Source organism: Barbus barbus, assembly GCF_936440315.1.
Source record: "Barbus barbus genome assembly, chromosome: 18".
NCBI classification, from domain to species: Eukaryota; Metazoa; Chordata; class Actinopteri; order Cypriniformes; family Cyprinidae; genus Barbus; species Barbus barbus.
Genome location: NC_136746.1, coordinates 15,990,191 through 16,010,709, shown reverse-complemented (window position 1 = coordinate 16,010,709; position 20,519 = coordinate 15,990,191). Strand labels below are relative to the sequence as shown.

Sequence of the window (20,519 nt, the reverse complement as noted above, 5' to 3'; positions counted from 1 at the left end):
GGACTGCCGCACTCCTGCCCCCTATCATGAAGGGTAAAATATTACGTAATTTGTGAAACGTGGCATTGGCTAATGTGAGTGTGTGTCAAAAAAGAAGACCGTGACCCACCAGATACATTTTTTATTGATTATGAGAATAATGAACAAAGTGGTTTTCATACAAAGAATTGAAAGGTTAACACAAATGTCAAAAGCAATAACGTTTTATGACCAACCACATACTTCATGAGTAGAAACTAAACATTTATGGATTTCTGTTGGTTATTGACTAGCTCCTCCACCGAACTCAACCCTTGGTTCCAGAATGTGTGTGGAAATTCCACTGAAGATGCAGCTCCGACCTCTCCCTAGGAGAAGACCATATTTCAATTAGGCCGATTGAAACTTGAATCAGCTGCTAAAATGACATTTTTATATTAAAAAACAAAACAAAACAAATGTGCAAGTTCAAACAGCATACAAGAAATATTTATTATATTGAGGTCAGGAAATACAGTGTTTACCTTCATATTCAAAGAAATAAGCCCAATTTCAAAGCATTTATCGCCACCTATTCTCCTCTGTATGTCGGCAAGCACAGCATGACAGGCTTCATTAGGAGATGAGCCCTTGATAGCAGACAAAAGATGAGAGAAATGTGAGCCAGATCTAATTTACTACAACACAAACATTTTTCTAATGGCTTAATGAGATTTTCATTGACCACCTTCACTTTATGTCACCTCTATTGTCAAAAACACACGTCACGATACACAGCCAGATCCTCATAGAATTTAACATGAAATACCACTGTGTACAAAATGTGCTTGACTGCAGAAAATGTGTTTGAATGCAGATTACACCTTCACATTTTGACACATTTGGACATTATCCTATATATTATCACTGAAATAAATAATACACAAATTAATATTTATCCAAGGTTATAATTTATACCAAATCAGTATTACATACTTGTCTCATCAGCTGCACAACATGAAAGCTTGGGCAGAAGCACATGATTTTGTCTCCATCACCTGTAGCTGTGGACAGAAGGAATACATATAGTAGGTATATTCTCCAAGTGTAAAGTGTGAAGTCTCCAAAGGAAATATATACTGCATGTACAGTGTGATATTTACTGAGAAACAATTAATTTGTACAAGAAAAAGCTCAGATGCAATGTAAAAAAAATAAAAATTACCTGCTGCGGCACCCACCTGAAAATACAGGGAACAATGTTGAAAAGAAACTTGTCATACTTGTACAAATTAATATAATTTGATAGTACAGAAATAGGCTATGAGCTGAATGATAAAAGCCCTGCAAAGCTTATTAAATTACCTATAAAGCTGCACAACTTACTGTATGGTCAGCGTATAGACCACAGCCTGGAAGTGGAGAATCTCCCACCCGCCCTGGTGATTTGAAGGGAGCTCCTGATGTGGAAACTCCTGCACAATATGTGTACATTTAGGCACATACAAATGTTTGTTGTAAAATAATAGAATTTATACGTAAATACTTGGCAAATGTCAAATCTGTATTATTAGACTCATATCGATATTGTATCATGGTCGAATAGTTAAATATGAACATGTACTACATCAGAACAATATTTTTTAGAAATAAAGTTTATTTCAGAGAATAGGAAATGTAAACATTTTCAACCTTACCTACTGTTATGTTACCACTTAGATCAAGAGCTATAAGACCTGAAAAAGTAAACTAAATTAAGTCATCACAAAATGCATAATCAAAAAATTGTGTGCTAAATGTTACTGTCATATTTTATTACATTAGGCCATACTTGGTTGAACAAATATTTTGTCTGCCAAATTCACAACCACCATTTGGTTTACTCATTGAGAAAGCTTTCACAATATATTAATCTCTTACCTATTGTATCATGCCCACCTCTAACAGGTTTATGTTTTTCAAGGTATTCCTTTTGGAATATATTAAAAAACAGAAAAATGTCATTAAAATTAATTAGCACATATGTGTTCTTTCTAGGGATTGAAATAACAACGTGGAAGAAACATCATCTGCATGTATAATACACCGTGTATGTGTGAGTGTGTGTGGATGAATACCTGGTAAGCAGTAGCTGAATGGTCGGAAAGCATATTGGCATTGGGTTCAGATGTAAAACCCAATTCCTGAGCAAATGCTTCTGCTCCATCTCCAACAAGCAAGCTGTGAGGACTCTTCTCCATTACTTTGCGAGCTACACGGCATGGCTGTGCAATTCTAGCAATGAAAGCACAAGCATACAAGATGGTTCAAGGCCAGTTGGCATGGAATCCTCTTCTTTTCCACAAACAGTGCATGACAAACGAAAGCATTTTGTTACATGTAAGAAATTCCACTGGATAAGATAATCAAGGCTTTTTTTCTTGTACCCTCGAAGTGCAGCCACTGCCCCAAATCTCCCTGGCACACCTTCCATAATTGCAGCATCACATTCAACCACTCCCTTGAAATTTGGATATCCTCCTCTGCCAACAATGTGCCGTCCAGTGTCTACATCATCTTCCACCTCTAAGAAAATATGCCTCTTATTATTAATCAGAAATACATAGATGCATTTTTGTGGTTTATAAAAGAAAGATACCATAATATAGAAAACTATTTCATTACAATGTTGTACACACTTAATAAATACATTTCAACACTTCCAGTAAACCTCTTAATTAAACAAAGTCTGCTTACTTTAACAAACATAGTCTTGGGATTAATATGAAAAAAAAGGGAACTGTAAAGGTAGTAAGAATAGTGAGTATTTCGTTTCATGTACACATCCCTCATTTATTAACCCCACCGGTCACAATAGTGACTGTAAAAACGTTTTTCATTTATAAAGCTCTACAAACCGTACCGACTGATGTTTTAGTGCACTTCCTGCAAATATGGAACAAATAAAGGGTCTCAATTAAATATGTGCAGTTTCACAGGATTAGTGCAAATTGTCATATGACCAGAGCAGTTTATTTCCTGTTTGCACCTTGAGATGATGATAACTGCATCAAAGCTCCAAAACGAAAGGCTAGTAAAGTATGTTAACATAAAGATATGACAAAGATTTTTGGTACACATTATCTATAGGGTGTCTAGTATTAATGTATGCATTTGCATATATTCAGTTTTGTTGAGTGTGGTCATAGAGTGAGTAAATATGTTGATGGTCACAATAGTGACCGGTGGGATAATGGTGAACTTTATTTGACAATATAATCCAATGGCAGTTGCTAGTGAAAATGACAATAAAATGTTGCAATGACAAAACTAAATTAAAAATTCAAATGTTAGAAAAATTTTACAATGATGTTGTAATACTCAAATAAAAATAAAAATTTGATGTTATATTTTAGAAAAAAGTAACAGTTTTGAAATGCAGTGATGGTTGAATTTGTTTTTTTATCTCTGTTCCTATCAGTGTTGCATAAGGTTTTTTTATGCATAAGAGTAAAGGTCTCTGCAATGACACTTTTAAAGTGTGCAATGACCTTAACCCTAGAATGTGATCAAACAGTTTAAAATAGCTGAGCTAAGATATATAAAAATTTTTATGACTGCAGAAATATGTGATTTCAGTACTCTCCAAATCCCACCGGTCACTATTGTGACCGAACATAAAACACAATTTTTCACACACTTTTCCCAAAACAATTCAAAAAATAATTATTGATTATTTCAAAGGGTTACTAATGACACATCATTTGGCTATTTTCATGTCTGGAAAAAATTTGGGATTAAATGGGTTAACAGTACTGTATTTTTCAACCACCTTTAAATAATAAAATCTTCACGTAGTTGATTGATGAAGAGTACAAACAGATGTCTATTTAAATATGTACCTGCCATTGCTGTTTCTACAACATCTGTAGCATTTTGTCCAGCTAGCAGCATACATCTCATTCTCTCCACTGCAGGACGAGAGAAAGACCATGTCCCCACAGCTGCCATTTGACATCAGTGCATTAAAACATGTATTTATGTATGGGAAAGATTTCGTTTGCCTCTTTTGTAAAAGTTTAAGTGTAAGCCCGAAGATTGTCAAAACACAATTTCAAAATAAAAGTCAGGGCGATAATTGAAAGTGACAAGATTTTTAATGGACATGGGAGAGAGACAAAATAATCATATAATATAGAATTTTTAATTATTTTATTTTTTGAAAAATTTAGTGATTTTCTTATTTTAACTTTTTTTCCCCGGTGCTATTTAAATTAATATCCATGAATATAAAATAGTGTAAACAAGTGATGTGAACCCATAATGCACCGGAAGCGCATTATTAAAGTCGGCGGAAGTTGTTGTGAAATCTCATGTTTTGCGCGCTCCCTGCGCTTCTGGATTCTGGAAGTATTCTGCACGAACTCATTGGCAGCCTGAGCGGTTCTGCAAATTAACGGTTTGTTTGGACGTTTTTTTCATATACGATCCATTACACTATATCGGCAGAGAGAGCTGTTATTTGTGTAGTTTGAGTTTGTAACGAATAGATTAGCTCCACAAACTAGCCACGGCTTCATTCTGCGCCAGGCATCAATTTACTCTGATACGTGATCATTAGTCAGCTCTGGCGTCACTTTCTGTTGAATGTGAATTATGTTAAATTGCGTTGTTTGTGATATAACATTGATTTGAATTTCCGTAGAGCCACACTGCAGTGCAAATAGCATCAGCATTTCCCTCTACCCTACTCTTGGTGTGTACATTGACACGTTTTATATGTTCTGTAAATTAATTTAAAATTTACATTCCGTCTTCGTTTTACAACCGAACCAATCAGTTATGTCCCCCCTTTTAGATATGCACAGATCCATTTATGTCTACAACGCACGCAAGTTTCTGGGAAGACGTAGTGCTATGCAGTTGTGTGAAAGTATGTTTGTTAAATTGTTTTTTTGTTGTTTTTCACCACAGGTCTTTTGGAGCTATTGGATTCTTCAAGCCAGTCCTGAAATCACTACTTGGTTGTTTTGCTTCATAACCTGTCAGTATGGAGCAGAACAACAGCCTACCTCCTTTCCCTCAAGGGCTGGCATCTCCGCAGGTAAGTAATGCAGTGCTGAGGAAGCATAATACACTGGAATACACTACACTGCTTTTAAAGTCTAAACAAATCAGGCATCATACACAAACGGAAATCCAAATATTAATGTCCTGGTGCAAGGGACCCCAATTGTAGAAAATTAAATGTCACCTGAATAGTTTTTTGTATAAAGCACCGCATTATACTACAAAAAGTTCATATTGTTATGATGTCTGTATTATTATTTGGAAAATATTTAGCTTTAATTAGGCTACATTATTTGTCTGTTAGCACAGTATAGAACTTTTACATTTATTGTAAATTAATTTACTTCATCTTATTTTTGTAGTTATTGTGTTCTAAAATTGGCTCAAAATATCAAACATACTTGATATCCTCTGACTGGATGGCATCAAAGTCTAAAGCCGCCAACAAAAACAATTTGTAAACTATTTAATTTTCTGTGAAATCTGCCAACTCCGATCTGAAGACTCTGATCTCTGACTCTTCCACACTGTAAATCTGTGCAGAAGACATGTAGTATATTCCAGCCTGCACATAATACAGATATTTTAATTAAAACTCTTTCAGTGCATCAGCGCATAAAGTTAACTGTCCCCTCGCATCTATTCAAAGGGAGCCATGACGCCTGGCCCGCCCATTTTCAGTCCCATGATGCCTTACGGCACGGGTCTTACACCGCAGCCAGTGCAGAACACCAACAGCTTGTCCCTCCTGGAGGAGCAGCAGCGACAGCAGCAGCAACAGCAACAACAGGCAGCCTCACAACAGCAGGGTGGGATGGTGGGAGGTTCAGGCCAGACACCGCAGCTCTACCACTCACAGGTCTCCACCACAACGGCACTGCCAGGCAACACGCCACTTTATACCACACCTCTCACCCCTATGACCCCCATCACTCCTGCCACACCGGCTTCAGAGAGCTCTGGCATCGTCCCTCAGTTACAGTGAGTTTTTTTTTTTTTTTTTTTTTTTTTTTTTTTTAGCTGTCATCACCTCGCAATCCTGTCAAAAACATTGTTGATTGACTTTCAGATAAAATGTTTTTGAGCTGTTCTAAACATATCTGAGATGATCATATCATCAGCTTTATCTACAACCTACAATTACTATGTATTATGTTCAAGAAAAATAAAGTATATTAAACTTTGTTTTTAAGGAATATTGTCTCTACTGTAAACTTGGGGTGCAAACTTGACTTGAAGACGATAGCACTTCGAGCCAGAAATGCTGAATATAATCCAAAGGTAAGACTAGTTTTAATTGGTTAAAATAAGCATTGTTTGATTTTATTTCCTTTTTTGTATTTTTTGACCTTTTGCAAAGATTACAGTTCAAGTAGATCACAAGTAGATACTATGCAATGTCTATTTTGGCAAAAACATCCATTTTGATTTAAAACAAATATCCATCAATAACCCTTTCAGCGTTTTGCTGCCGTCATCATGAGAATACGAGAACCCAGAACAACAGCGCTCATCTTCAGCTCAGGAAAGATGGTGTGCACAGGAGCAAAAAGGTACAAATGCCATCTGCGGACTTGTTGCTGTCATTTTCTTCCTCTCACACAAACTTGTAGAACAAACAGCAGTGTGTGAGTTTGCCTTTTTTGTGTGCACTTACTTCTGCAGTGAGGAACAGTCCCGATTGGCAGCCAGAAAATATGCCAGAGTGGTGCAGAAGTTGGGTTTTCCTGCCAAATTCTTGGACTTCAAAATTCAGAACATGGTCGGTAGCTGCGACGTCAAGTTTCCCATCCGATTAGAGGGCCTGGTGCTTACACACCAGCAGTTTAGCAGGTTTGTCTTGTTTTATTTATTATTAATATTGTTTATATAGCACATCCCAAACTAAATTGAGTACTTTTGTGTGCCTTATTTGTTCAGAATAAATTGATTTTCTGCAATGTTACTGTTTGTACCACTTATGTTAATTAATTGAGGGTGTATTTTACTATTACACTAATGTATTTGCAATCCCCTGAACCCCTTTTGTTCAAGTGTGAGCAGCATTCTGACTGTGAGATGGAAAAACTACAACACTAATATGCTGCTGATGCTTTTTCCGCAGCTATGAACCAGAGTTATTTCCGGGATTAATCTACAGAATGATCAAACCCAGAATCGTCCTTTTAATATTCGTTTCAGGAAAAGTTGTACTTACAGGTGAGGTTGTTATAGTATTTAAAATGGTAAAACCGTACCATGCAGTTCTAGAATGATATTGTGTGTGAGATACTGAAGTTGCATAATGAATAAATTCCTTTATTTTCAGGTGCAAAGGTTAGAGGAGAAATTTACGAAGCATTTGAGAATATATACCCTATCCTGAAAGGATTCAGGAAGACTACGTAATCTTGTTCTGTTATCGCTGGTGAATTACTTCCTGATCCCACCGGTATGTCTGGGGTGACATACTCAGTTTTATTTACTTTTGTAAGCCTATAAATATGAAGGACACATTTTCTTCACTCAGAAAGTGAACAGATTTGAGGGTGAAAAATGCTTTTATTTTTTAATGTTTTTCACCTGCCATTTGGTTTTCAAAACACTGTTTTAACTATGTCCAAACATTTTAATGTTTTAAATTCTTTTATGGTTCTATCATGATGTTAATGTTCATTTCATACTTTTACACATTCCCTTTATTAGCAGGTTTTATGTATTATTGCATTACTGATTGTCTGTCAGTGAGAAGAATCAGTCTGTTGCAAGCAATGCCGATGTTGATCAGTGCAAGGGAACTCTTTTGGTTGGAGGAGTGCATTTTAGGTTATACAAGTTTGTTGAAGTCAACATGTAGATTTGGCCTTTTAAGTTACAGTTTTCAAATGAGATTGGTTGACAGATCTAATGATTTAATTGCCATTTCATTGTATGATGACTGTAGGTCTCCCAATAGCCCCATGTAAAGCACTGACATCGTAATTTAACTTTCGTCTACATAACTAATTTACTTTGCTACACTGAATGCAAATAAATTATGTTTGCCAACTTCAGTCTATCACTGTATTGTAAAGTATTACCTCCTTGTATTTATTATTTTTTTTATAATGAGATTCTTACTTCAGTAGTGTTATGACAGTTTTTACAACAGAAAGGACTTTGAGGAGATTCGGTATTAGTGTGTGAGATCATTTTGGATTTCATATCAGAACTACACTAAACCAGAAATGGTTGTATCAAGGCTGCATATATCTAATCAAAAATACAGTTAAACAGTAATTCTGTGAAATACTAAAATTTAAAAGAACTGTTTTCTATTTCAATATTTTAAAGTGTAATTTATTCCTGTGATGGCAACACTAAATTTTCAGGAGCCATTACTCCAGTCTTCAGTGTCACGTGATCCTTCAGAAATCATTCTATGTTGATTTGCTGCTAAAGAAAAATGATCAGTGTTGAAAACGGCTGTACTGCTTAATATTTCTGTGGAAACCATGATACATTAATGTAGATTTGATTCTTAGATGAAGGAAAAGTTTAAAAGAACAGCATTTACTTGAATCTTCAGCAACAGTAAGTCTTTACTGTCACTTTTGATCAATTTAATGCATCCTTGCCAAATCAAAAAATAAATATTAATGGATATGTCTGAACTGCCTAAATGTTTGGTAATACCTGTGAAGACCTCTTAATTTTATTTAGGAAAAGAAATGGTGTATGTCAGTGCCTTAAAATAACCAATGCCTTTTTCATTTACATTTCTTTAATAGTATAAATGTGGTTTTTCATGCATATTAATAGTCGGAATTATAGTTCATTTGACCAGACCAATTCTACACTGCTTGATCTCCTGAAAAGTCTTGTTTCCAGGTGAACTCGGCAGAATATTTGGTGCCTTGGTCACAGCTGTCAGCACATGTGTAGATGGCCACTGTCCCCCAGTCTATGCTGGCATCTGTCGTATCCACTTTGAGGTGATTAAGTAACTGAGGCATGATCTGAAATAGACAGTGACACCAAACAGTGCAATGCATTCATCTAATGCCATTTATGACTGACTTTGGGGTCGGTAAGATTTTAAAAATGTTTTATGTCTCTTATTACCAGGGATGCATTTACTTGACAAAAAAAAAAAGAAATGCTGTGAAATGACAATTTAAAAAGTTTCCCATTTTAATACATTTTAAAATGTATTTTATTCATGTGATGGCAGAGCTGAATTTTCAGCAGTCATTACTCTTCAGTGTCATGTGATCCTTCAGAAGTCATTCTAATGCTGATTTGCTGCTTAATAAATATTTCTTATTATAAATGTTGAAAACCGTTGTGTAACCTAACGCTTTTTTTTTTTTTTTTTTTTTTTTCCAGAAATCTTGTAACATTGTCTTGATCAATTCAATACATCCTTGTTCTTTCAAAACAAATCTTACCGACCCTAAATTTTGAACAGTAGTGTATGCATGACTATGTGCTCTTTATATTTAACATACTTTACGTTACCTGAAATTCAAACAGACGTTTTGCACCACATGGACATTCTGGAACATCCTCCTCACGTGGCACATGTTCAGCTGACACCCAAAGAGGAGATCCTGCTTTGCAATACCGCAAAACCTAAAAAATACATATAAAAATCACACAGCTGTTGAACCACACAAAAGCCATGGCCAACATTTGCTCTTCTGGCCGTGACTTTGTAACTGACCTGTTGTGGTTCATTAGCAATGCGCTTCTTGAACTTCTGAAACACTTTAGAGTCTTGTGTTTCATGAAGGGCCATACTTTCTAGTTCACTGTCCTCCAAACCTGAGAGCGTAAATAAACACTGTAAGTTACTCCTTGACAAGATATGGAAATATCAAGCTACCAAATCTGATCTGAAATGTGTACCATTATTTAAGCATGTCATGCTCTCCTGATCCAGACTGTGGGCTTCATGGAGTTCCTCATCTTTTGCTGGAAGCTCTTCCGGGTCTGTAATCAGCTCCCACTCAGGAAACAGAAATGAACTGAGCTCCTCAGAGCTTTGAGAAGCTGTGGATTCAGATATGCATATAGATTAAAGCTAACATAAGATCTTGACTGAAATAATGCACAACATGTCCTACATTTACTTACCCTCATTTGAACATTCTTTCTTGTGTCGGTGTTTCCAGTCTATGGTCTGATGCTCTTTACAGCAGTATGTGACAGAGTGACATCTAGAGCAGGCTTTCTGTCCCAGACAACCACACAGCCTGCACAGTTTGACCCCAGAGCCCAGAACCTGATGATTATTCACTAGGTGCTCTGGCTTCTCATTAGGAGGAGGATCAAAGGGGTAAAAATCGTTTTTCCTTGGCAGCTGGCATCTAAACACTGGGAATGGGGGATTGTACAGAATACTGTGACTTTATGCCTATGTTATAGAGAGGCTTGTATTAAGAGCCACGATTAAACCGACTGACTTTATTCTGTGGAAAATAAAAGTAGACCATCTGAAGAATGTTGGGAACCAAACAGTTTCGGTTCTTATTGACTTCCATTGTACTTACCAACATTCTTCAAAATATCTTATTTTCATGTTCCACAGGAAAAAAGTCAAAGGGGTTTGGAGCGTCTTAGTAAAAAAAAAAGAAAATTCTGAGGTGAACTATCACTTTAATAAATCTTTAAATAAATAGGTAAATATATCATTAAAATATTAATACATAAAAACATTAGTAGGCTCTATTCAAAATATGACAGCTTATAAATTACCTTTAAAGCACTTGTTATCATTTCGCGTATAGCAAGCTGGTGTCTTGCAGCAGAACACAAACAGTGTTCTGTGAAAACATCGATCATATTCCGTTATTGGTGCGTAGACCTGCATTAGAAACACCGTTGGAAGTTTACATTCATCACACTGTAACTCAGACACAGTTGGCAAATCCACTTGGCTCAACCACGCTGGTCTCCCTCCGACTTTACTTGGAAACTGGTTACTAAGAAGCTGCCATGATTCTGCCTCCTCTAAGAAGCCCAACACAACCTCAAGGTTTGTTTTGGATTCTTTCACTGTATTTGCAGCCATCTGTCAAACGCTCACGTGCATATAAAGCTATGTGTTTCTGAATCATGTGCGTGTGTCTGTTCATCTGAAACTGAGGCTCGGGTGAAACAAGATCTGCGACTAACGTTCCACATAAGAAGCCAGTGCACTAAAACACACATAATGTAGATAAAACTCCTTAATGTTATATAAATTAACACTTACTAGTTTACATTAATATTTACTATTAGAGTAAAAGCATTTTAAAGTATATAGAAATATTTTGTTCTTGGGGGAATTTAAACCTGTTTCAGCATTTGTCCAATAGATGGCGTAAAAACTCCACGCTCCCCTTTGGTCCAATTACTTTGTCTTATATATATATATATATATATATATATATATATGTGTGTGTGTGTGTGTGTGTGTGTAGGCCTAGGCCTAATAAACACTCAAATGTAAATATTGTTCAAAGGACACAAATATATATGCACTTTAACCATTTTGAATTTCAAGGACATCCTCACTGATAACAAATAAAAAAACAAATACCTACATTTCACTGCTGGTTATACTCTGTATAATTGTGTATGTGACAAATAAAACTCTTGAAAATGCTGACGCATGTATTCGCGCCGGTTCAGTTGAGTTTATCAGTAATGACACCAGGTCTGCTGGACTTCAGTTCACGGATGAATGCAGCTCACAGTGGATGATGTCATGGGCTCTGTCTCAAATCCCAGTCAGCAGCCTGCCTTGTGCACGGCCAAAAAAAAAAAAGTCTGCACCCGCCTCAAAACGCGTTCGAATGGGCGGCGGACCAGGCATTGAGACTCAGCCCCGGTGTTTGGGAGTAAAGTGCTCACTCGGACCAGTTTTGGAGAGGGGTGGAGGATGGCTCGTCTCATGAGGGCATAACGGCAGTGTCCGTGTGAGCTTCGTATTTATTTTTGCTTCAGAGTTGCTTTGTTTTATATCCAAATAAAGCACTTCTTGATTTGAAATGTAGCTTTTAGCTTTAGTAAAATAAATGGACGCCGCGGTGAAATCGGAGAGTAGTGGTCCGCTCTCTCATTCACGAGTGAGATGAATATCTGAAAGCGCTGGACGGTCCGTGTCTTCGGCGATGCCTCCGCAGGGAGGTGGAGAATACAAGCCCGCTCCAGGTACAGTAGTGCCGCCGGTTCCCCCGAGGAGACTCCGCGGCAGAGATTTGTCATCCGCGGTGAAGAGCCGCTTCGGGGCGGCAGCGGAGCGCAGGGTGAAGTGCGTGCTGGTTGGTGATGGTGCAGTGGGTAAAACTAGTCTCATTGTGAGCTATACCACCAATGGATATCCCACCGAGTATGTTCCAACAGCGTTTGACAACTTTGCAGGTAAAATCACCCCAGTTTAATTCAACTAAATTGTAATAAATCAAATAAAAAAAGAAATAACATATATTTTAAAAACATAAAACTACCTGTTTTCTATCTGTTAGAAAGATCCCGCTTAAGCTGGTGCTGATGCGTTTTGGATCATGGTAACGTTATCTAATTGTTCTAAACTGGGCATTAGCTGGTCCAAACTGCTGGTAGACAATCTTTAGACCATACAGTATAAGCATATAAACCACTACTGCAATACTGATTTTGGAATTAATAACCAGCTTGCACCAGCTAATGACAAGCTTGAACCAAAAACCATGGCAAAACAGATATCAGTTCAGTAGGATTATATATATATATATATATATATATATATATATATATATATATATATATATATATATATATATATATATATATAATCCAGAAAACAGAAATGATGTGTAAAATATATACATTTATTTTTATAATAAATTATATAAATATAACAACATTTCTAAATATATAAACAATATTATTATGACTATCTTTAATAAATAATGTCACATAATATATATATATATATATATATATATATATATCTTATAGTATTATATATATATATATATATATTTAATTATTTTATGATAAAGAATGATCTAGTCATTGCAGTTTGCCAGTGACCTAAGTTAATTCATCACATTACGACATGATTTTTTACTGTATGCTGTTTTTGTGATGAGTTTTTGTAAGGCCAGCAAGTTCACCAACCCATTACAGTCTCATTTGTCACAGTCCATGTGTCTTAATCATGTGCACTGCAAAGGGATAAAATGTCAAATTGATTCTCTTCTCCTTTGCAGCGGTTGTAGCTGTGGATGGCAAGCCTGTGAAACTTCAGCTTTGTGACACAGCCGGTCAGGTCAGTCCAATAAACCCACTCAGCACCACCAGACCCAAACAAACCACCTCACACAAACACATTCAAGGCAGTGCAAGTTCATCACTGTATAAGGATGACATATTATTTGCATAAACGCATGCTGGTCGAAGCTCTCGTTTCTTAACCGTAAACAGACCCGTGAGTCATGTCCTAATTAGTCATATGGTTGCCTGTCTGTAAGATAAGAGAAAGTGATTCAGTGTTGTTTTGCTTACTCATGATAAGGGTTTCTGGTAAAGTTCAGCTGAAGTTTGCAGTCCAGGCATCATAAGGAAGTGTATGCTTCATCCTGTGGGAGCACGCTATTATAGGTCAGTCAGTGTTTCTTCTTTTGTGGGAGGGGATAAACAAGCTCTAGGGGATCACAAATGGGAAGCAGTCTAATTGTGATGAATTGGGCTTGATCCGAGGGAAAGGGAGACCTACTTTCAGTTGGGGTACAGCTGGGGTTAGTCACTGGAAATGTGAGATCATTGTGTTTTCGATGAGTTTAGCAAGCTAAGGGGAGACAGTGAAGGGAGGAAAGCCAAGAGAGATTTGGATCAGTCCTGTTTAGGCCAGTGGAAATGGAGGAAGGGAGAGAAGGAGAGAGAAACAGATAGAGAGTAAAAGAGCACATTGATTGGAGAGTTATAGAAATGTTTTAGTTTATATATATAAACTTGTGCATGCTCAATTCACTTATTTTTACATTTATTTGTCATCATCAAACATTGACTTAAAGTTAATCTTTAAAAATAATAATAATTTAATATCAAGACTATTAAATGTAATCTTAAGCAAGTTTCAAATTTTATATCTGTTTTACATACTATATATTATAATGTTGTGATGCCTAAATTAATTTGTAACAACACACTTGCATATAAATTATAAAATGGGATTGTTTGTCATGGGTTAGAATGTGCCCAGTTGACTAATGTGAGAAGAAAGCAGTTTTGACGTATCAACAGAAAACAAGCTGGAGACTCATGAAGAAGAGTAAAACAGATGGAATGCACTAGTAATAAACAGCAGATCTCACATTTGTGTTCTAGACATCACATCGCGTTCTGATATTTAAGAGATATGGAATCATAAGCATGACCTGGTAGTTGCTAGTTTAGAAGAGTAAAGTATTGTTACTGTATGATCATGCTACTTATTGGTGTTTGGAGCTGTTTTTAAAAATATTTTATTTACACTACTGTTCAAAAGTTTGGGTCAGTAAGATTTTTTTATATTGGTACTTTTATTTAGTAAGGACCCATTAAACTGATCAAAGAAATGCTGTTCTTTTGAACTTTCTATTCATCAAAAAGCCTGAAAAGAATGTCAGGGTTTCCACAAAAGCGTTAAGCAGCACAACTGTTTTCAACATTAATAATAACAAGAAATATTTCTTGAGCAGCAAATCAGCATATTAGATTGATTTCTGAAAGATCATGAGACAGTGAAGTCTGGAGTAATGACTGCTGAATATTCAGCTTTGTCATCACATGAATAAATTACATTTTAAAATATATTACAATAGAAAAATAATTTTATATTATAATAATTTTTCACAATATTGCTGTTTTTACTGTATTTTTGGTCATTAAGGCAACCTTGGTGAGCGTAAGAATTAAAAATAAAAAATCTTACCAACTCCAAACTTTTTAATGGTAATGTATGATTTTGCAAATATTTGTTTACAATTAACAAGCAGAAAAAAATAAATAAAATAAAAACAACAAAAAGAATGAAAAATATGTATACACACACATGCTGCACAAAATTACAAAGAGTCATTCTGACATATATACGGTAGTAAGTCTGTATCATAACTAAGGAATCTAACAATTAAGAGTACACATTCTTGTCCTTTTATGAGCGGTTAATTTTAATTACTTTTAATAATCCAAAACAACAAGTGTTAGTTTCTCCCAGATGCTTATCTCTACTGAATCTTCTTTACTCTGGGCAGGATGAGTTTGACAAGCTCCGCCCGCTGTGCTACACCAATGCTGACGTCTTCTTGCTCTGCTTCAGTGTGGTAAGTCCCTCCTCTTTCCAGAATGTGAGGGAGAAGTGGGTTCCTGAGATCCGCCGGCACTGCCCGAGGGCACCGATACTGTTGGTGGGCACTCAGGCTGACCTGCGGCAAGATGTCAAAGTGCTCATCCAACTGGCCCAGTACAAGGAGCGGCCGGTGGACCCCCAGGAGGCCTGCATGTGTGCCGAGGAAGTACAGGCCGTCTCGTACATGGAGTGTTCAGCGCTCACCCAGAAGAACCTGAAGGAGGTGTTTGACACGGCCATAGTGGCCAGCATCCAGTACTTGGACAGCCAGCAGCAGAAAAGGCTGAAGAAGCGGACGCCCGATAAAATGAGGAAGCTCTCTGAGTCCTGGTGGAAGAAATACTGCTGTTTGGCATAGACGTGAGAATATGATTGCATACTGTTGATGTGAATGCGGTTAGACTGGAACTGGCTTTTTTGGATAGAAATGGACACAGATCCATCTGCTTTTTAAGACTGTGGTAGTGGATTAACTGGAGTACACGTGGCCATGAAATTAATCGGACATTTTAGAAAAGATCGGCCAGCTTTTGTGATGAAATGGAAAGATTCATAGAGACTCAAATTTGTCCGCTACATTTTAGGATCTGCTCTTCATTTGGAAAATCCCAAGTTAACCTCAAATACTCATGTGAACAATTCAGGGCGAGAGTCATCTGTCTTTCTTTACCTTATCTCTTGTTGAAGAAGGTTTCAAGTGGAGGGTTGTTTCAAGTCAAGGGTGTTTTGTTTTTCTATCAAAGATCTAGTTTAGACTGCCAGAACTTTCCTTCTTCATTTAGACACTGTGAAAAACAGCCTGGTCGGTCTCAGCATGTTGTTGGTGTTTTAAAACTTCTTTTGCTTATAGAACGGGATTACTTGCCTTTGTTATTCCCTTGTCTTGGAGGAGAAGTGATCCAGAGTGGGTTCGGCCTGATATACTCAAGTGCTCCTTCATGTATCTGTCAAAGCAAGTGTGATGTAGAGTACAAGCAGATGTTTGGACACACTATCAACTTGACATCACTGACATTTACCTTGTTGTCCTGTGAGGGTGAGTGATTGTCCATTTTAGAGACAGCAGCACGCTGGCACATCTCTCCAGGCTGACTTGTTTACATTTGGAGTTACGTCCAGAGCCAAACATGCTGTGAGGTCAGGGTCTTTGAGTGTAAGTAAGTACACTTAGTAGGCCAGTGGGATTGTATATCTGGTCATTGAACCTGGAGCTTCATCAAAAACAGAGTGTTTGGAGTGAAGCATCTGCAGAGTCAGATGTTATTGGGTATTTATAGGAATATACACTAATGTTCATAAGTTTGGGGTTGGTAAGATTTTTTTGTTTGTTTGTTTGTTAAAGAAGTCTCTTTTACTCACCAGCATTGCATTTAATAAATACAGTAAAAACATTAAATACAGTAATATTGTAAAATAATATTACAATTTTAAAATAACTATTGTAAAATATAATTTATTCATGTGATGACAATGCTGAATTTCAGCGGCCATTACTCCAGTCTTCATTGTCACATCATCCTTCAGAAATCAATCTAATATGCTGATTTGGTGCTCCAGAAACATTTCCTATTATTATCAATATTGAAAACAGTTGTGCTGCTTAATATATCTGTAGAAAATGTGAAAAGAACAGCATTTGAATTAGAAATCTGTTTTTACATACAATTAATGTCTTTACTGTCCCTTTAATGAATCTTTGCTGAATAAAAGGTATCAATTGTTTTAAAAAATCGTATTAACCCCAAACATATGAACGTTAGTATGTGTTGCACATTTTCAAACACGGAAAAAAAATTTCACTCCACAGTTTTCAACCAGAAATTGTAATGGTTGACATTGCTTTTCAATTTCTATTAGAGCAAGACAATACATATATTTTTTGTGCATGAAACTTCTACATTAAATTTTAGATTCTTCATGCCTTTGCAATTTATTGCACTATTTATAGGTGAAATTTGTACATTACCGCTAGTGGCATCAAATGAAATTGCAAACTTTTTGTTATGAGATGGACATAATATCAATCAGTTTCGTGGGGGGACTATCTGTATGCTCAAATAATAGCAAATGGGGAGAGGTTTTAGATTTTTTCCCCCAATTATGTTATTTCAAATTATTTACTTATTAATTCAATTCAGTTAATTCAGTTATTTTAAAAATTGGGAATGTTAGTGGTGCAGACATGACACGTTAAACATAAACATTCAAAAAAAATGTTCCATATTTGCTTGAATGCATTTGGCAGATTGTTTTATCCAAAGCAATTTACATTGCATTTACGGCATGTTACATTCCCTTGGTATCAAACCCATGACCTTGACGTTGCTAGTCACTGCTTTACTGTTTAAACTACTATTCTACATTTGTCTCCCCTAAAGGATGATGTCAGCCACGTCATGCATTGATAAGCATTGCAGTCCTTTCTTTAAATTAATCCTATATAAAATACGTGGAGTGTTGCTCCAGGGCAAACTGCACTTTTTATCAGGCTTCAACATCGGATGAACTGGAAAAGTCACCTGCTACTATGCAAAATGTGAATGAGCATAAGCTGAATGACACAGTAAGGAAAAGTTAATGTTTCACTGCATAAGCTGGGGTTGGTGTGCAAGTATCACTAACGTCACTAGTGGCAAACATTTTTCTTTCATGAGCACAGAATGAACCAAGAATGAAATCAAGATGAGTTTTATGTTTGCCACTTGTGATGTTAGCCAGAATGCGGCGAGGCATTGAGAAAGAAGTTAGTGGCTCTGAGCAAGTGATTACAGTGCTGTAAACTGCAAGTGTTGAAGGTGGCATAGTGAGAGATGAAACTCAAAACAAACAATTATATTGATTTTAAAGAGATAGTTCACCCATAAATTTAAAATCTGTAATGATTTACTCACCTTCGCGTTGTTTCAAAGTCGTGAGGCTTGTTTTCTTCTGTGGAGCACAAAAGAAGATATTTTGAAGAATGTCTCAGTTGTTTTGGACTTTCATTCTATGAAGAAAAACGGTTGAAACATTCTTCGAAATGTCTTCTTTTGTTTTCCACAGATAAAAGGAAGTCACACCTTTGGAAAGACATCAAGGTGAGTAAATGATGACAGAATCTTCGCCTTTTTTCAGTGAAGCACTCTCAACAAAAGATGTATAAAAGGGGCACATTCTAACAGTACATTGTATTTAATCTTTTATCAAGAAGTATTTTTGTGATGTTTCATATATTGTGAATCTCAGAATTGCATTTGTTGCAAAAAACAGGTCTTAAATTCAGACTGACCAAAGCATATGAGCGCTACAGTGCTTTGTACTTTCAAAGGGCTGGATCAATTACTTTTGACAAGTCGCCAAACTATCACTTCAAACACAGTGTGTTTATTCACTGCTTTGATTGCACGTGAGTTGCATTGCAGTGTTGTATATTTTTCTGTGAGCTCACTGCTGCCGCGTCCCACCAGACGGAACTGTTCATGATCTGGTGGTCGTTCAGACAAAGCTGACATGCAATAACAGAGACCTCCCTGTAGATTGTTATCTTTCTCAGAATAAATATACTTTTTGTCTACTTATTGTCTGTGTGTATCTTCTTATACTGTTTTGTTCATTTTCTTGGGATATGTTATGAAAGGCCATCAGTGAAGGGGATAATTTCATAATCTCAGTGCCTTTTATAGTTAATACTTGGTAAACACTGTCTTGCCTGCAGGAATAATGAGGCTGTCTGTTCATAGCAGGTTATATACAGTTCACTGTCTGGGGTTGGATGTTGTTTTATCATTGCACTTGAGAAAATTCAGCAATTTTCTAATATTTTGTTTTAATAAATGTTACAATTTATATCTTGTATGGTTATAGCTAAAAATGTTATTTCGTAATGTGACTTTATATCTAAAATTATGACCGTATACTTATAATTCTTATACTGTGACTTTTATACATTGCAATTTTGTTTCTGGTAACTGAATTTATATTTAGCCATGTGACTATATCTCAGAAATCTGACTTTATACAACCCGAATTCCGGAAATATTGTTGGGACATTTTTTAATTTGAATTAAATGAAAACTAAAAGACTTAGATGATGAGATTGGCAAAGCCTTTGCAATTTGACGTCGAGGAACGTTGTTTTTAAAGTATTCCACAATCTTTTTACGCACTCTTTCACAGATTGGAGAACCTCTGCCCATCTTTACTTCTGAGAGACTCTGCCTCTCTAAGACATGCCTTTTAAGTTACAGACCTAATGTCAATGAACTTAATTAGTTGCTAGATGTTCTCCCAGCTGATATTTTCAGAATTTCTTGCTTTTTCAGCAGTTTGTTGCTCCCGTGCCAACTTTTGTAGCAGGCATCAAATTTGAAATGAGCTCATTTAGTGGATAAAAGTGTATAATTTCTCAGTTTAAAAAGTTATGTTCTCTGTGTTCTATTGTGAATAAAATATTGGCTCATTTGATTTGAAAGTCTTTTAGTTTTCATTTTATTCAAATTTTAAAAAAAACGTCCCAACATTTCTGGAATTCGTGTTGTATCTGAAAAATTATTTTCCAATACATAATGTGAATTTATACCTCAAAATGACATTACATCTCATAATGTGACTATATCTCTTAATTTTAATATGACTATATCTCATAATGTGACTTAATACATCACAATGTGACTTTATTTCTGAAAATGACATTTTATATCTCAAAATATGATTTTTTTATTTTGTGATGTAACTTGTTAATCAGGAAATCATGTAGATCCTATTTTATATTAAAGACTTTATGTAAATAGCCAAGACTTTAGCTGCAGGCGTTGAAATGACTAATGCAAGCAGAAAAGCTATGGTTGCTCTGTGATGTCTTTGTCAGTGTAGTTGCATTATTGCCAAGGGGTTGTTTTATCTGGCTTTTAATCATATTTCCACAAGCACACGAAACAATTAAAGTGGCGTCTGGGTTCATTAGCTCCATTGAGCTGCTTTCTTAAACAGCTGACTTGCGCTCTCTGAGCTCTAGACGCCTTAACTGCTAGCAATGACATATTTGGGCCACTTTTATCCAGTTGCTTCATATTGCAAGTTTCTGTGTGGCAGAGGAACAAAGAAAAACTTCAATTTGCAGCCCCCTCAACCAAAAGATCTCATGCTACAAATAGCTTTTAACATTTGGGCCATAATAAATCAAACATGACAGACTGTACTGATAGTTTAGAAA

The 20,519-nt window shown here is 36.2% G+C and overlaps 4 protein-coding genes across 4 annotated transcripts; 2 read left to right on the top strand and 2 right to left on the bottom strand.

Moving 5' to 3' along the window:
• Window positions 1-104: 104 nt before the first annotated feature.
• LOC306884364 (N(4)-(Beta-N-acetylglucosaminyl)-L-asparaginase) lies at window positions 105-4,009 on the bottom strand. Its single transcript, XM_079440157.1, has 10 exons — window positions 3,840-4,009; window positions 2,385-2,523; window positions 2,076-2,232; window positions 1,879-1,927; window positions 1,656-1,694; window positions 1,345-1,433; window positions 1,184-1,199; window positions 955-1,022; window positions 504-608; window positions 105-347 (listed from the first exon to the last, which is right to left on the bottom strand). The coding sequence occupies exons 1-10, from the start codon at window positions 3,946-3,948 to the stop codon at window positions 237-239; spliced, it is 882 nt and encodes a 293-aa protein (XP_079296283.1). The 5' UTR covers window positions 3,949-4,009; the 3' UTR covers window positions 105-236.
• A 275-nt stretch (window positions 4,010-4,284) lies between these two features.
• On the top strand, window positions 4,285-8,644 carry tbp (TATA box binding protein). The gene is made up of 8 exons (XM_079440156.1): window positions 4,285-4,396; window positions 4,912-5,041; window positions 5,657-5,988; window positions 6,201-6,288; window positions 6,469-6,560; window positions 6,673-6,840; window positions 7,112-7,206; window positions 7,316-8,644. The coding sequence occupies exons 2-8, from the start codon at window positions 4,988-4,990 to the stop codon at window positions 7,393-7,395; spliced, it is 909 nt and encodes a 302-aa protein (XP_079296282.1). The 5' UTR covers window positions 4,285-4,396; window positions 4,912-4,987; the 3' UTR covers window positions 7,396-8,644.
• Window positions 8,645-8,736: 92 nt separating this feature from the next.
• pdcd2 (programmed cell death 2) lies at window positions 8,737-11,118 on the bottom strand. Its single transcript, XM_079440153.1, has 6 exons — window positions 10,726-11,118; window positions 10,105-10,344; window positions 9,877-10,020; window positions 9,692-9,792; window positions 9,487-9,600; window positions 8,737-8,984 (listed from the first exon to the last, which is right to left on the bottom strand). The coding sequence occupies exons 1-6, from the start codon at window positions 11,039-11,041 to the stop codon at window positions 8,820-8,822; spliced, it is 1,080 nt and encodes a 359-aa protein (XP_079296279.1). The 5' UTR covers window positions 11,042-11,118; the 3' UTR covers window positions 8,737-8,819.
• A 703-nt stretch (window positions 11,119-11,821) lies between these two features.
• On the top strand, window positions 11,822-18,881 carry LOC306884366 (rho-related GTP-binding protein RhoU-like). Its single transcript, XM_079440160.1, has 3 exons — window positions 11,822-12,375; window positions 13,209-13,267; window positions 15,234-18,881. Exons 1-3 carry the CDS (start codon window positions 12,126-12,128, stop codon window positions 15,684-15,686), a joined length of 762 nt encoding a protein of 253 aa, XP_079296286.1. The 5' UTR covers window positions 11,822-12,125; the 3' UTR covers window positions 15,687-18,881.
• Window positions 18,882-20,519: the final 1,638 nt, after the last annotated feature.